Below are 16,226 nucleotides of genomic sequence, written 5' to 3' on the forward strand. Positions count from 1 at the left end.
CTCTCTAAACTTTTTTTCTCTCCGTTTTTCAGATTGGATAATTTTTGTTGATTTATTTTTAAGTTCACTAACTTCTGCATCTCCAATCTGCTGTTAAGCTTGTCTACTGAATTACAGTGTATATTTCTCTTTTGAGATGTACAATTTTTTCATTCATCATGATCGAGCTGTTTTAAAATCCTTTTCTGCTAAATATATTTGCAAGCAATACCTCCGATAAGGGCCTAATATCCAAAATATACAAAGAATTCATATGACTCAATAACAACAACGAAACTCATGATTCAGTCAAAAATGAGCAGAGGATTTGAACAGACACTTCTCCCTAGAGGACATACAAATGGCCAACAAATATATGAAAAAGATGCTCAACATTGCTAGCTATTAGAGAAATGCAAATCAAAACCACAATGAGATATTATCTCATACCTGTTAGAATGGCTATAATCAACAGGATAAGTAATAACAAATGCTAGATAGGATACGGAGAGAAAGTAACACTCATACACTGCTGGTGGGACTGCAAATTGGTACAGCACTATGGAAAACAGTATGGAGATTCCTCAAAAAACAGAACTGATCTACCATATGATCCAGCAATCCCTTTACTGAATATTTACCCCAAAGACTTGAAAATCCATATCCAAAAAGATATTTGCACATTGATGTTCACAGCAGCAGTATTCACAGTGGCCAGGACATGGAAGCAACCGAAGTGTCCTATGTTAGATGATTGGCTAAAGAAGCTATAGCACGTATATATAATGGAATATTACTCAGCCATAAGAAGAGATGAAATACTGCCATTTGCGACAACATGGATGGCTCTCGAGATAATCATGCTAAGCAAAATAAGGCAGACAGAAAAAGTTAAAAACCACATGATATCACTTATATGTGGGATATAAACCTAAAAGCAACAAATGAGCAGGACAAACAGAGACTCGTGGACTTGGACTGTAGACTAGTGGTTATTACTGGAATGGGGGAGGAGAGTAGAGGTAGACAGGATAAAGGGGGTCATATATAGGGTTTAAAGGGAGGGTGAAGTGGGTAAAGCAGATTGAATATATGGTAGCCGAAGGAAATTGGACTTTGAGTGGTAAACACACAATAGAATATATAGATGTCAAATGACAATGTACACCTGAAAATTATATAATTGTATTAACCAATGTTACCCTAGTAAACTTAATGAAAAATTTAATAAATAAATAAATAAATACATTTCCAGCCATATAATTTACATTCTGTGTCACTAACTTGACAGAAGATAAATAAACCTACAGATAAGTTGTGTGTGCTAATCACATTTCCAGGTAAGTTCTTGAAGGGTCTTGGAGCCAAGCTCTATGGATGGATAAAGGAACTCTGGCTCCCTGGATAGGGTCCTGCACTTGATGAGTGCTATTCTCTTCGAAGCATAAAACATAGGCCCTGTTCCAGCTGTAGATGTGCAAGTCTTGCTGACTTTCAGTTCTCAGTATTCAGAGAGAAAAGGAATTAACATTTTTGGAGCACTTCTTATGTGTCAGGTGCTTTTACATACATTGCACTAGCTATGTTATAATTGTCACAATTCCATAATGTACAAGTCAATTCTGGAATCTTAAGTAGATATGTCGTAGTGCAAAGAGGACTGGCTTTGAAATCAAGAAGATTGAGGTTTCAATTCTGGCTCAGTTACCAACTCATTACTAGTTCATTCATTCTTTCATTTATTCACTTAAATATTGAAATTCTGGTAGACATTAAAGCTCTGTGGTAGTTGGTGAGGATACCAAAGTGAATAAACATAATATTTGCAGAGCATTTGAGATCTTGCTTCCCAGAAGTTGTCAACAGTTTGGCTAAAATAAAGTCATGAAAATTAAAAAATGAAGAAACATAATTCTTATTTTCAAGGTCCTTGCATTTGAGGGATGAGGTAGAAAGAGAAAACTCTTAAATAGATTGTATCAGTAAAATAATAAAGCTATCCACAGATTATATTATGAAAACTTTATGACTTTTCACACCTAAGTAACCTATTTGAGCCCTGGATTCTTCATTTGCAAATCAGGAATAATTATATCTCACTCCTAGTTACAGTGGCTGGCCTATAAGAGTAATTACTATTGCAAAGCCCACTATTCCAGGGAAAAAAAATTGTGCCTCCCTTCCTTTTTGCAAGCTAAACATGATAGGTGATATTTTAACAAATCTTATTTGAAGGCTTATGATTTGTTTAAGTATTGTTTAAAAACAAAATTAACAAATGGGCAGAAGCCCTAAATAGACATTTCTCCAAAGAGGACATATAGATGGCCAGCCAATAGACATGAAATGAAGTTCAAAGTCACTAATCATTAGATAAATAAATATTAAAACCAAAATAAGATATCACCTTACACTTATCAGAATGGTATCATAAACCAGTATAAAAATCATAAGTGTTGGCAAGAATGTGGGAAAAAAGGGGAACTCTTGTGCACTATTGGTGGGATTGCAAATTGTACAGCCACTACGGAAAACAGTTTGGAGGTTCCACAAAAAATTGAGAATAGACCCATTGATTATGACCCGTTGATTCCACTTCTGGCTATTTATCCATAGAAAATCAAAACACTAATTTGAAAAGATATATGCATCCCTATGTTCAATGCAGCACCATTTACAATAGCCAAGATATGGAAGCACCAAGGTGTTCATCAACAGATGATTGGATAAAGAAGTTGTGGTGCATGTATACAATGGAATATTACTTGGCCATGAAAAAATGTAATCTTATCAATTGCAACATGGATGGACCTAGAAGATATTATGCTAAGTGAAATAAGTCAGACAGAGAAAGAGAAATACCATATAATTTCACTTCTATGCGGAATCTAAAGGACAAAATAAATTAACAAACAAAATGGAGACAGATACAGAAAACAAACTTGTGATTGCCAGATGTTGGTGGGGGGGGAACTTGGAGATTGGGTGAAAAAGATGAAAGGATTAAGAAGTACAACTTAGTAGTTACCTAACAGTCATGGGGATGTGAAGTACAGCATAAGGAATATAGTCAATAATATTGTTAATAACTATGTATTGTGCCAGGTAATCCAGAGATCACTTCACAAATTACATGTCTAAACACTATGCTGTACCCCTGAATGTAATATAAAATAGTGAATGAAAAATTAAAATTAAAAAATTTCAACAGAGTAAATTTGGAGATCTAGTTGGATTTAGTTAGGCGTTCATGAATAGGGCAGCATTCCATCTAGCAACTAGAAGGACACTAACAAGCTGTACAAAATGGGAGGTGTTTATAGGCAGAAAGAAGGTAGGACTAAGAAATTAAAAGAGTGGATTATTCCAGGCAAGGACACTTTCTCTTATGCGAAGGCCAGGGATCTTCTTAGGCAGATTAACTCACTAGTGTTGATCAGGAAGTTCCAGACTAATTACGTTTCTGGGAAAGGAAAAGTTGAAATTAGATCAGGTAGCAAATCTAGAGATGGTATCATAGGCTTTCATGACACAAATTTGAACCTGTGGTATTCTATTTAACACTGTGTTTAAATAACTTTATAACAATAGCAGATATGAAAGAAAATTATTCAAAATCTCACTATCCTAGGAAATCAATTACTTTCATTTGCCAGCTTTGTTTCTGTCTTTGTCCATGTTATAAAGCTGTATCTGATCGGCCGGAGGAGACGAAAATGAGGGTGAGTTTGAGCCAAAGCGAAGTATAAAACAGGCTTTATTAGGGTCTGCAGGTGAGGTTCACTGGTCCTGAGGAAAGGGGCCAGAGAAGTCACATGTGTCTGGGGTATAGGCGCGGTTTTTAAAGGTTTTGGCTCAGGATGTCGGTGGGGTTACAGGGCGGGGACTTTTCTGTTTGGCTGATCCTGGCGCCCGGGAAGCCTCTGCTGTAACTTCGGTCGTGAGCCGTCGGCCATCTTAGGTATTGAGCCACCTTCCCACTGGTGTAATGGTGCCCTTGAGCAACCAAACATTCCCCATTCCTTAAGATAGGAAATGGGACGTTGGTGTCGTCTGGCTGCTTCCTGCTGAAGAGGAGCGGCGTAGGAGGGGTATATCAAGGAGCTGGGGTGTCCGCGTCACCCAGTTGGGGAACGGGCTGGTAGGGGCCAAATGGCTGGAGCAGCATTTGGTGGACGGTGACTCTGGATATCTCACGAAACCGCGTCTTTAGGAACTCTATAAAACATGGAGCTAAGAGGAGAAGGATGCAGATTATTAGCGGAGGGCCCAGAAAGGGGGCGAGGAGGGAGAACATAGAAGAGCGCCACCACGAAGTAGCGTCATTAGCAAATTTTTGTTGGTGAAGTTCTGCACTCAGTTTGTGCAGGGCAGCTACCCGGGTTTCAACTATACCTGATTCGTTGACATAGTAGCAACACTCTTCTTTAAGAAATAGGCAGGTGCTCCCTTTTTCGGCCGTGAGAAGGTCTAGGGCTCGGCGGTTTTGGAGAGTTACCTGTGCTAGCGAGGTGATCTGTCCCTGGAGAGAGGCAAGGGATTCTGCAGAGGCATCTATAGCTAGCTGGAAGCGGTTGGAGAGGTCTCAGGTTTGCGTTATGGAGTTAACCAGGGCCCCGGCACTGAGGCCCGTGGCAACAAGTGAAGCTGTTAGGGACTTTCCGGCAATAACGGGTAAGAAGACAGCACGCTTCCATCGGGAGGGTGTGGTAGAGGCTCGGAGGCATTCCTTACAGGAAGGAGAGCAGACAAGATCATCGACATATTGAAGTACAGTGGAATGTGAAAGGTCACAGGTGACTAAATCAGAGGCTAGGTTTTGGCCAAAAAGATGTGGGCTGTCGTGAAAGCCCTGGGGGAGGACGGTCCAGGTGAGCTGTTGTGTTTGGTGTGTATCAGGGTCTCCCCAGGTAAAGGCAAAGAGGAATGTAGAGTCGGGCCACTACCTGGAGCATGACCCTGGGCTCCGCGAGGGTGACTGGAGTGCCAGAACCTGGGCCTCTTCAGTCTTCGGCCAGGCCTAGGAGCTCGAAAACCGGGTGTTGTCCTTCATCTGCCCCTCCACGTGGAGGCGCCGAGGGCCGAGGAAGGCCCAGGCAGTCAGACTTCCAGTGGCCCGGCTGCTCGCACTGAGGGCAAGGCTTTGTCGGTGGTCAAGGATTGGGGCATTAGCGAGCCCAGTGGCCGTCTTTGCCACACTTGAAGCAGGCAGTGGGTGGCGAAGTCTTTGGGCAGGCCCCGTTGGCCGCGGATGACTGTGGCTCCCCCAACGTGGGCCACAGGGCTGCAACCAAGGCCTGGGTTTGGAGGCTGACCTTCTGTTGGAGGCACGCTTGTCAGGCGGCCTCGGCCGTTTCCTCTCGGGCGTTGAATACCTTAAATGCCATTTTTACCAGATCCTGATTTGGGGTCTCGGGACCATCTTCAGCCTTTTTGAGTTTCTTTTTAATATCAGGGGCAGACTGGGAGATGAAATGAGAGGCTAGAACGGTAGCCTTGCTGCGAGAGTTGGGATATAGACGGGTATATTGAGTCAGAGCCTCCTGGAGGCGGTTAAGGAAGAGAGCGGGGTTTTCATCAGTTTGATGGGTAACCTCATGGAGTTTGTCGAAATTGACTACTTTGTTAGACATGGTCTCCATATCTCGTAGGAGGTATCGGACAAATAGATCTCTCTGGGGAAGGTTAGATCCCTGACCGGGTTGGTAGCTCCAATGGGGGTCTTCTCGGGGGATAGCATTTTCCCCAATAGGGACCGTATTATCAACTAGATGGTCACGGTCTGCCTGTTGGATGGCCGCGTTCCTAACGCGCTCGCGCTCTTCGGGGGTTAGGGTGGAGGACGTAATGACATGAATATCGTGCCAAGTCAGGTCCTAAGCTTGGGCAAGGTATTGGAACTCTTTGATATAGTTAGATGGGTTGGCCGAGAAGGAACCGAGGCATTTTTCGATTTGGGAGAGATCGTGGAGAGAGAAAGGAACATGAACCCTGACTACTCCATCTCCTCTGGCCACCTCTCGGAGAGGAAGGAGGTGGCCGTTAGAGGAGTCGGGTTCACGGGGATGAGATCGAGTATGGGCTGCGACGGGAGAGTGAGGAGGGGACGGAGAGTGAGGAGGCATCGGTGGCTGGGGCAGGGGTGGGGCTGAGGAATCCGGAAGGCGGTAGGGTGGAGGAGAGTAGAGGAGTTCGGCGAGGTTGTGTTCCGGGGAGGGATCAATAGGCAGCTTGGGAGATGGGGGTGAAGAGGAGGCAGTGGGGGGTGTGGGACTTGGGAAACAGGGTGAGCAGTTGGGGGAGCGGGCCAGGAGGATTTGGAGGGTGGAACAGGGGGAGCAAAGGTCTGGACGGGAGCACAGATCCCAAAAAGCCTGTACATACAGAACTTCGGAATCTTTTGAGTTCTGTTTAAATTTTCTAGATCGTTAAGGACTTGAAAGTTAAATGTGCCCGTGGGAGGCCAGTGGGAGCTATTGGGCAGGTTATATTGTGGCCAGGCCACTCAGGACAGAAAGAGCAGTTTTTTTTTTAAGGTCTGAGTATAACCCAGGTGGACAAAGTTGGCCAGGAGTCACCCTAGGGGTGTCTTAGGGTCTAGTTTAGACTCAGCGTTGCCCATGGTCAGTCTCTCCTTTTGTCAGAATTAATGGATCTGGCCTCGCCCTTGAAGTCAGGAGCTGGGAGGAGCATCCTCATCCCAACCAGAGACCAGGGTCGGAGTGGCGAAAGGCACGGGGCCAAGCCGGGCAGTCTCAGACGTCTCTGAGAATGACCGGTGGTGCAGACCCTAACAGAGGGGCCGGCGGTGGGCGAGCGCTAGGCGCGGCCGCAGCTAGGGCTAGGCCCGCCGAGGAGGAAGGGAAGGCAGAGGGAAGACAGGGGAGAGAACTTACTCACGAGCAGCCGAGCAGCCAGGGTCCAGAGAGAATGAGTCGGAAACTTGTCCGGGGGAGGGTAGCTGCCACTCCGAGAGGCGGCTAAAACCCCCTCCTGGGTTTCGGCACCAAATGATTGGCCGGAGGAGATGAAAATGAGGGTGAGATTGAGCCAAAGCGAAGTATAAAACAGGCTTTATTAGGGTCTACGGGTGAGGTTCGCTGGTCCCGAGGAAAGGGGCCAGAGAAGTCACATGTGTCTGGGGTATAGGCACGGTTTTTAAAGGTTTTGGCCCAGTATGTCGGTGGGATTACAGGGCGGGGACTTTTCTGTTTGGCTGATCCTGGCGCCCGGGAAGCCTCTGCTGTAACTTTGGTCGTGAGCCGTCAGCCATCTTAGGTATTGAGCCACCTTCCCACTGGCGTAATGGCGCCCTTGAGCAACCGAACAGTATCCTTATGTTTTTGTGTCGTCACAAGGTATATAATATTTGTAATTTTATAGTAAAATAATATAAAATATTACATATTATTAATATAATTGTATATTATATACTATATGGTGTGAAATATTTAATTGATTGAATTCTTGTAATTTGCTTAGCCATTCTCACATTGTTCCACGTTTCTCTTGAGAGGCAGAGTGATTTAGTGGAATGAAAACCTCAAAAAGAGGAACATTCTAGGTTTGAAATCCTAAATGTACCTCTCAGTATCAAGTGACATTGGGCAAATTGTTTAACTCTTCTTTGCTTTAAAGGAGAGTTTCTTTAATTGTTTTAAAGAAAGTACGTTTTAATAGGAATTATGCTTCTTTCTGCATTTAGATGTGATTTACATCGTTTCTGCCAGAATTTGGATACTCAATAAAAAGCCATAATTTTAGTATTCGATTATATAATATGAAATGTGATAAATACCTTTCACACCTAAAGTTTAATTTTTATTTTCTTAAGATAGTCTCACAAATGGATTACGTAGATCAAAGATTATGAACATTTTTATCGCATATAGAAACAGCCACAAACTGCTTTTCAAAAGGTTTTCTTCAATTACACAACTACTAGCAGTGTGTGGCATCACTCATTGTATTAGATTCACCTCATAGTCACCATAAGTATATTACTATGTGAAATAACTGTAATTGATTATTTTAATTTTCTTTCTGTGGAGTCTAAACATTTTTCTTTTTTCAATTCCAAGACGTCTGTTAAGAGCGACAGCTCAGGGCCACGTGCGCTACGGACGGCACACGTGGACTACATATCCCAAGGTGCTCCGCGGCGCGCCGACAGGAAGTGGCCGCAGCATCTCCCGCCTCCACGCCGAGGCGAAGAGGTTCTATCCGGGGCCTTGGCGCTTCTCTTTCCTTTCGCGCCGGTTGCCGCTGCGGAGCGCGGCGGGTCCATGTGCGCAGTGTGCGGCGCTGTTCTAGGCTCAGAAGCACCAGAGCCCCGGGTTTGACCGAGTCTGCGCTGCGATGGACCCCAACACCATTATCGAGGCCCTGCGGGGCACCATGGACCCAGCCCTGCGTGAGGCCGCGGAGCGCCAGCTCAATGAAGTAAGGACGCAAGGCTGGCGGCGGCGGCGGCGGCGGCGGCGGCGGGTGGACGGGCGGTCTCTCTATGGCCAGTCGAGCCCTCCAGGCCTGGCCAGAGACGCGGACGGCGTAGCGGAGGGGCCCAACTAGAGTGGTGGGGCGGGGACCTGACGGCGACAGCCACGCCGGGGCGCCTCAGGCTGCTGCGGTGGCGGTGGCGGTGGCGGTGGCGGCGGCAGCGGCCCAGGCAGGCAGCCTTTGCGTCGTATCCTGAACTGGGCCTCTGGCTGCGGTCGAGGCACGAGGAGTCGGCTGAGGCGAGGCAGGCGTGACGGGCTGGACACATGGTTGGGTCGGGTCGCCGGCCGCCCTCTGGCTCATTTCCCGCTAGTTCCTCGCGCCCAGGAGGGGGCGAAACTCGCTGAGTGGTTTTTCCGACGTTTCCGGGAGCAGTCTTGCTGGCGCCGGGTTTTGGAAGGGCTCCTGGGAATATAGAGCTAGTCCTTTGGGAGCTGCGCCTGTCAGCTTGTCACTTCACTGGGCTGATCAGTGACCTGCACAACTTTCCCCTCTCCGGCTGAGCTGCTAGGGAGAGCTTTCAGAGGCAAGCCCCCGCCTCTTTAGCAGGCTGAGGGGACAGCGGGATACTCAGTGAGTCTGATTCACTGCTCTTAATACCTCAGTCGGAGGCAGAGCAGTGTGGTGGAAAAGTGTCAGGAGAACTGCACCCTTCTAGGTAGAACTGCAACACTAATTTCTTGACTGACCTTGGGCACGTCGTTTAACCTTTTGATGCTGAGTTTTTCTCATTCATAAAATTAGGCCATAGGGTTGCTCTGACGGTCAAGTGAGACAGTTTGAGACAGGGTGCCTTGAAACATGCCAAGCTCCAAATCAGCTCGATGAGTATATTTTTGGGAGACCACCGCTTGGAAAACAGCCTTATGTGGGTATTTTATTGTACTATCTTTAGTTTCATTCTTTGTTTCTAAATTTCTACAACTTTTTATATTTTAGTGAGTATTTGAAAGGCTTCTTAAAAGGACCACTGTAACTTACGCCAGTTAATAAGTGTCTTTGGTATACTGATTTTGCCAGCTTTAGTAAGATCTAGTGTACATTTTTTTTAAGGTAAAAAGAAGTCCTTCTTTAAAGTAGAAATTGGATTACTTATGTTCCTCTTAGTTGGTAGGCAAATTATTTAAAAACATTTATGTCGACTTACTAGAAGCCGCAGGAATATTCCCAATTGAACATCTTGAATATACAATGCAGTTTTAGAGATCCCTGCCCTTAAGGAACTTGTATTTTAAGAATACTACCCACAAAGTTTAGACAAATTAAGTGTAAAGTTATTTTAAAATAAAAGGTTAAATCTATTTATATGTAAATGAGACCATCTTTAGATCATACTTAGAGTGATGCTCAAACTCTTAAGCTCAGAGTAGCCTTGGGGCGGGGCTTAAGATTTCTTTTGTATATAAAATAATGAGTTAAAATAAATCCCCAAATTGAACCATTACTAAAGTATGGAGAGAGTTATGGATCACTTTTAATTTTGATTTGTGATAGGTTAAGATGAACATTATTTTGTTTATGAAGTATTAATGCATGCATAAGCCTAGACACTAAAAGTTTAGTAATAGCTATTTCTACCGTGACTTTGCTCTAATAACATTATTTTGATTAAATATTTTTGCATATAATTGTTGATTTTAAAAATTATTGAGTTGGTTCCCTTGTAGAAAAATTGGTATATAATGCTTCCTGCAAATTTGAAATTCATTTATTTCTCCAGTAGGTATTATTGAATGTATAGTTCTATGCATTAATATCTTGTAATAGAGACCTGGGGTAAGTATTTCACAATCTAGTTTTTGGAAGATAAATAGTGTTCAAAACTGTTAAGCTGTTAGGGTTTTGGAATAGTCTGGAATAGTGAACACTGCTTATCTTTTCTGTCAAAGATAATTTGGTATCTGGGCTGCATTACTGTGATTGTTAGCTATTTATGTTTTGCAAATTTCTTTCCATTATTACACCTAGATATTTTTAGTAATTTTCCTAAGGTAACTTTTAAAATTATTTTCAATTCTAATTTTTATTTTAATAAAGTGATTCCATTTGAATATTTTTTGTTCTGACTTTCTTTGTGGCAGAACCTTGATTCGGGAAATAGATCTCAGTAAATCTTGAGAACCTTGACTATAGTAAGAATGGGGAAATAGCATTTTATATCTGGCAGGCTCTTGCTTTAGCTAAGATAGGATGAACCAAACATTCCTTGATGTCTCGACTGAAGCTGTATTTTGGTTCATTTAGTTAAAAGAAAAAAGATCTTTGACATTTGAATGAATCTCTTAAGCCAGCTGAAGTATTCTCTAACTGTAAAAATTGTAAATGTTATCTAAGTATTATAGTGCAGGTAGTTAAAAAAAAAATAAAGTGCTTCTTCTTTCTCAGAGCTATTGCACTTAACTATTCTGTTTGGAACCCCTTTTACTCAGTTATTTCCCAGGCTTGTTCTCACTTCTGTCACTGTTCAGATGTTTCCATATCGCTGAAGAGTTGCTGGACTACTGCACTCCCTATCTCCCTTTGCTTGTTTGTTTTTCTGTATGGTACTGATTTATCATCGTATATATTTTACTTATTCTCCCCACTGTAATTTTGAGTTTCAGGAGGTCAGTAATTTTGCTTTAATACTATGATTCTTTGATTTGTCAATGTTAAGATTTGCTGGCTTCTTGTTATAATAGGAAACACAAGTTATTTAGTCTGTTATACCACTTCTGCCTCAAAGATTTTGGGGGTGTACGTATATTTATGTATTACATATATATAAAGTTAAGAAAGTTTGATTAGACTGTTAGAGATGAGAGTAAGGACTCTGGAAGATACTTTCAAGAAACATCTGACTTAGTATTCCCCTCTGACTGACTCTGTAGTATGTTAAGATTTTTTTTTTTTTTTTGAACTGCTGTTATAATTTTAAAACTGGAGAAAACAATTAAAAAGCAGAAATATTCTTGGAAATTTTATTGAAAATCACCTTAGCCTTTTAAAAAAAATTACTGAAGAATTCTGTACTGGTTGGAGATATTAGGAAAGTTATTTAATCTCTAAGCATCATTTCCCCTATGTATAAAACAAAAGTAGTTATGTATGTCATTGTGTTACTTGGGTTGAGTGAGATGATGGTGTGTAAAAAATTTCAGAAAGTGTTTGGCACCTACTCAGTTCTCTCCAGATTATTTGAACTGCTGGTTAATTAACCAGTCCAACATGCTGTGTATTTTATTTCCTACTTTAGTCTACTAACTTAGTAGTTATATATCTCATTGGAAGGTGATCAGCACTAATGGTGGAAGAACACAAGTACATATTCTTTGGACACTAAGATCACTAAGTAGATAGCATTATTGTAACATGAGAATTAGGTAATTATAAGCACAATGCCTGGCACATTATAAGCTCTCAGTAAATATTTGTTGAACGAAAGAGAAATAAGAACTCAAATAATACTCAGGAATGTTAAGAGCACTCATCTTTGAATCTTTCAAGTACGTTTGTGTTACAGAGTCTGTCACTTCTCATTTAAATTCTAAACTTTGAGCTTGACTTTTGTATATCTAGAAGTATAGTTTTTAAAAACTGGTTTAGGTAATCTTAAATATGTGACATTAGGTATTCACTCATTCAGTGTTAATTGTTATGTTCTAGAGCAGGAGTTCCCAACACCCCCCCCCCCCCCCCCCCCCGCCCTGCCGGACCACAGCCAGTACCATGGCCGGTTAAAGAGCGGGCCCCACAGCAGTGGGGATGAGCGGGCGGGCAAGTGAGCAAAGCTTCATCTGTATTTGCAGCTGCTCCCCAGTGCTAGCGTCACTGTCACTTCCTCAGCTCCACCTGAGAGCATCAGACATTAGAGTTTCATAGGAGCACCAGTCCCTGGTGCCAAAAAGGTTTGGTACCGCTGTTTGTTCTTGGGGGTACAAAGGCTGCCCTTTCTTGTATGTATTCGCAAGACACACTCAGAAATACTTGTTTCTGCATCTGTGTGATAAAAATAAAAGGGTTTTGGCAGATTATTTTAATAGACAACAGTTTCTTCTCTATTCCTGCTTTAACTGCCAGTGTTCTTCAGTGGAAACCTTTCTATGTACAAACCTTTACTCATGCTGTTCACCCCTCCTATTAAGCTCTTATCACCTAAAACTAAACATTTTCCTCATGAATTCCATCTTACATGCAATCTTTTTCCACTCTGACCTGTGGTTCTGTGTAAGCTCAAAACTCATTTTTAACACCTTATATATTCTCCCTTTTTGAACTATTTGATTGTTGCCACTTCTCTAAAAGTTCATTGATTTTTAATTTATCTCCAATGGGAATTAAATCTTTAAGATTTTTTTTTAACCCTGGAATATTAGCTGAGAGTAGACATTCAACAAATAATTATTTCTGTTATTTAAAAAATATTTGAGTGCCTGTCATGTGGTTTTTCCTAATTTGAACATTTAATGTTGTCTGTATTTTATATGTGTTTTATAATTGTACGAATCTGCAGTCTTTTTTTCATTTTTAAACTTTATCGAGGTATAATTTACATTCCATAAAATTCACCTTTTTAAAGTGAAGTTAGTGATTTAGTGGATTTATTGAGCGGCACAACTGTCAGCAATCTAGTTTTGGAACATTTCCATTACCCCAATTAACCCCCTATGCCAGCTCCAGGCAATTGCTAATCTATTTACTGTCTCAATTTTCTTGGGAATCTGGTGTCTGATATTTAGTGTTACTTTAAATTAATTTGTTACATCCTTTTGAAGAATATAAGGCTTCCTGTATTAGAGAGTTCAGCAGGGTGGAAATTTATATGGGGCAGGTAGATGTCCCAGGTTGAGTTTGCTTGTGCTATTCCTGTTAACAGGAATATCTTTTCTTTCTTAAACTTAGTCTGGCTCAGTTGTCTAAAAATTACACTTTTTTCATCAGTTGCACTTTTCGATGTATGCTTGTGTGTTTTTGACGTCAAAATGACTTAAAATAATAGTAATTAATTATTTTCATAATTCAGTTTCATTAGTTTTTTGGAATAATTATTGAACTCAGATACTATACAAAGCATCCAATTCAGTGAATTTTAGTAAATTCTGAGTTATGCAGTCATCACCACAAGCTTTAGAACATTTTCATCATCCCAAAAAGAAACCCCATACCCGTGAGCAGTCATTCCCCATTTTCCTTCACACTCCCAGTCCTAGGCTACTTTCTGTCTATATAGATTTGCTATTCTGGACATTTCATGTAAATGAAATCATACACTATGTAGTCTTTTGTGACTGGCTTCTTTCATATAGCACAGTGGTTTTAAGGTTCATACATGTAGCATATATCAGTATTCTTTATATTACTGAATAATATTCTATCATATATATGGATATGCCATATTTTGCTTATCCACTCATCAGTTGATAAACATGTGGGTTGTTTCCACTTTGGGCTATTATGAATTCTATCACTTTAAATGTTCAGGCAAAAGTAGTCCTGTTAATTTTTTTTAATTGAGGGATAACTTAACATATAATACCAAGCTCAAAAATATACAGCCCAGTCAGTTTTTACCCATCTAGATAAAGATACATATAACATTTTCATTGGCCTACAACTTTCCCTTGAGACTCTTCCCAATTAATACTTTTCCTCCCTCAGGTTACCATTATTCTGATTTCTGTTAACTATAGATTAGATTTGCCTTTTCTTGAACTTCATGTACATAGAATCACATGGTAAGTACCCAGTTAGTCTGACTTCTTAAAATATTTTTGAGATCTGTGTTATTGCTTAATTTCATAGGTTGGTTTTATTTTAAGTTATGTGGTGTTTCATTGTATTTTACCGCAATTTGTTTATACCTTCACTTGTCAGCGGACAGGTATTATGGGCATAAGCACTTTTTTCTCTTGATTATATAAGGATGAATTTGCTAAGTTGTAAGTTGGGGGCTTGTTAGTTTTCCAGTATGGTTGTACCAGTTTATACATCTATCAGCATTGTATGAGTTCCATTTTTTTTCACATCCTCACCAGCACTTTGGTGTATTGCATATATTGTTTTGAGGTAGGACTGTCTTGTCACTTGTACTACTAATTCTTTTGTAATTTGTTTGTACATGTTCTCTAACTTTTGTTTTGGAGTGATTAACCCTTCCTCAAATGTTGAAGATATTTTCCTTTTTTTGTTAAACATTGGTTACTTTTTATCTATTTGATACTAAAACTGTTTTACGGCTTTCAGCTTTTGGTGTCATGGTTAGTTTTCCTCATTAAGATGATAAAAAATACATACCTTGGTTTCCTTCAAGTATTCTTGCAGTTTTATTTTTTTATATTTAAACCTCAAGAAATTAGAAATCACTTAAGAACCTTTGTTAATGTAACATTTACGGAGTAACTGTTGTGCTGTAGGAAGGTACAGCCAGTGGGTATGCTCACTTTTAACTCACATGTAGCTCTATGTTCAACCAACATAAACAGTGGTGGTTGTGGTGGTTTTTGTTGTTCTAACATGACTGCTAAAATAAACCAATAACTTAATTTTGGGTTCCATTCGTAGAAAGCATTTTGTTTCCAACTCAGAAGGAAAAACAGCAGTATTGCTACCTCAAGAGAGTGTTGTATACACAAAACCACATGCTGTATTTCATGGGTGATTTAAGGAACTAAAGATTAATTTGGCAATATTCAGTTTATGCCCTATTGGCTTTAGTATATACTTGCTGAGAAAGATGAGATTCTACTGTGTATGGGCATATAAACAATATAAAATTTATTATGTATTGATATCTGCTAAAATGGTCTCCATATTTAATTTCATGTAGTCATCCTGTGAAGTATGTTTTGTATACTCATTTTGTAATTGAGACTTAGTTTTGCTGAATCAGCTTGCTCAAGAGTTAAAAATGTAGGAAGTGGCATCACCTATATTTATAACCAGGACTATCTGATTCTGGCCATCCATTCTAGTTCATAATTTGTTGTAGGAGTTATCTCTATATATTCTGTAATATATATGTCCTTAAAAGTGTCGTAGTGGTAGTATGAATAGTAGTGTCCTTTGTGGGCTCATCTAGCTACCTCTTAAATATAAATACTGTTTTCACTCCCGGGTGCTCACAACTGCTACCAAGACATTTTTTTTATTGATTCATCTAGTTATTCACTTAATAAATTTGGTGAGTATCTTAAATGCCAAACATCATATGCAGTGAGTATACAAACAGTACAGTCCTTACTCTAACTGGAGCTTAAAGTCTAATAGGAGAGGTAGACATAAAGCCAGTCTATAAATATAATTACGAATGTGTAATAAGTGTTATGGTGGAGGAAAATGAGATTAATAGTGAGCCCTATTTTAGCTTGAATGATCAGTCGGGAGAGGCTTCTCTAAGGAAATGTTTAAGCTGAAACTCAAAGAAGCTGTGAACCCGTTAACTTTGGCAGGCTATTGGAAAGAGGGATCTTGATCTGGTAGGTAGAAAGTCACAGCATGTACAAAGGCTGAAATGCAGTGATGTTTGTGGCTGAAAGAACCTTAAAGAAGGCTGGTAAGGCGGGACAGTGGGGAATGAGAGTTTAAGTGAAGCTGAAGAAATTGGCAGGACAAGATAATGCAGGACTTTGTAGACTAGGAAATAGAGTACAAAGTTGTTAAAAGGTTTGTTTTAAAGAGATTTACAATTTTAAAGTTCATTGGCTGTTAAATGGAGAATGATTGGGTGCAAAAAGTTACCTTAAGATAGATGACAGTCACAGGGACTAGGT

General features: G+C 40.7%; 1 protein-coding gene across 1 annotated transcript in view; it reads left to right on the forward strand.

The window, feature by feature from the left end:
* The first annotated feature begins 8,163 nt into the window (after positions 1 to 8,163).
* IPO7 (importin 7) overlaps positions 8,164 to 16,226 on the forward strand; it is a 39,389-nt gene continuing 31,326 nt past the window's right edge. The window contains exon 1 of the mRNA XM_016147358.2: positions 8,164 to 8,421. Within this exon, the coding sequence (XP_016002844.1) occupies positions 8,338 to 8,421 (84 nt within the window). The 5' untranslated portion in view covers positions 8,164 to 8,337. The remainder of the gene's footprint in view (positions 8,422 to 16,226) is intronic.

The sequence above is a fragment of the Rousettus aegyptiacus genome, unplaced genomic scaffold, assembly GCF_014176215.1.
Source record: "Rousettus aegyptiacus isolate mRouAeg1 unplaced genomic scaffold, mRouAeg1.p scaffold_m13_p_5, whole genome shotgun sequence".
NCBI classification, from domain to species: domain Eukaryota; kingdom Metazoa; phylum Chordata; class Mammalia; order Chiroptera; family Pteropodidae; genus Rousettus; species Rousettus aegyptiacus.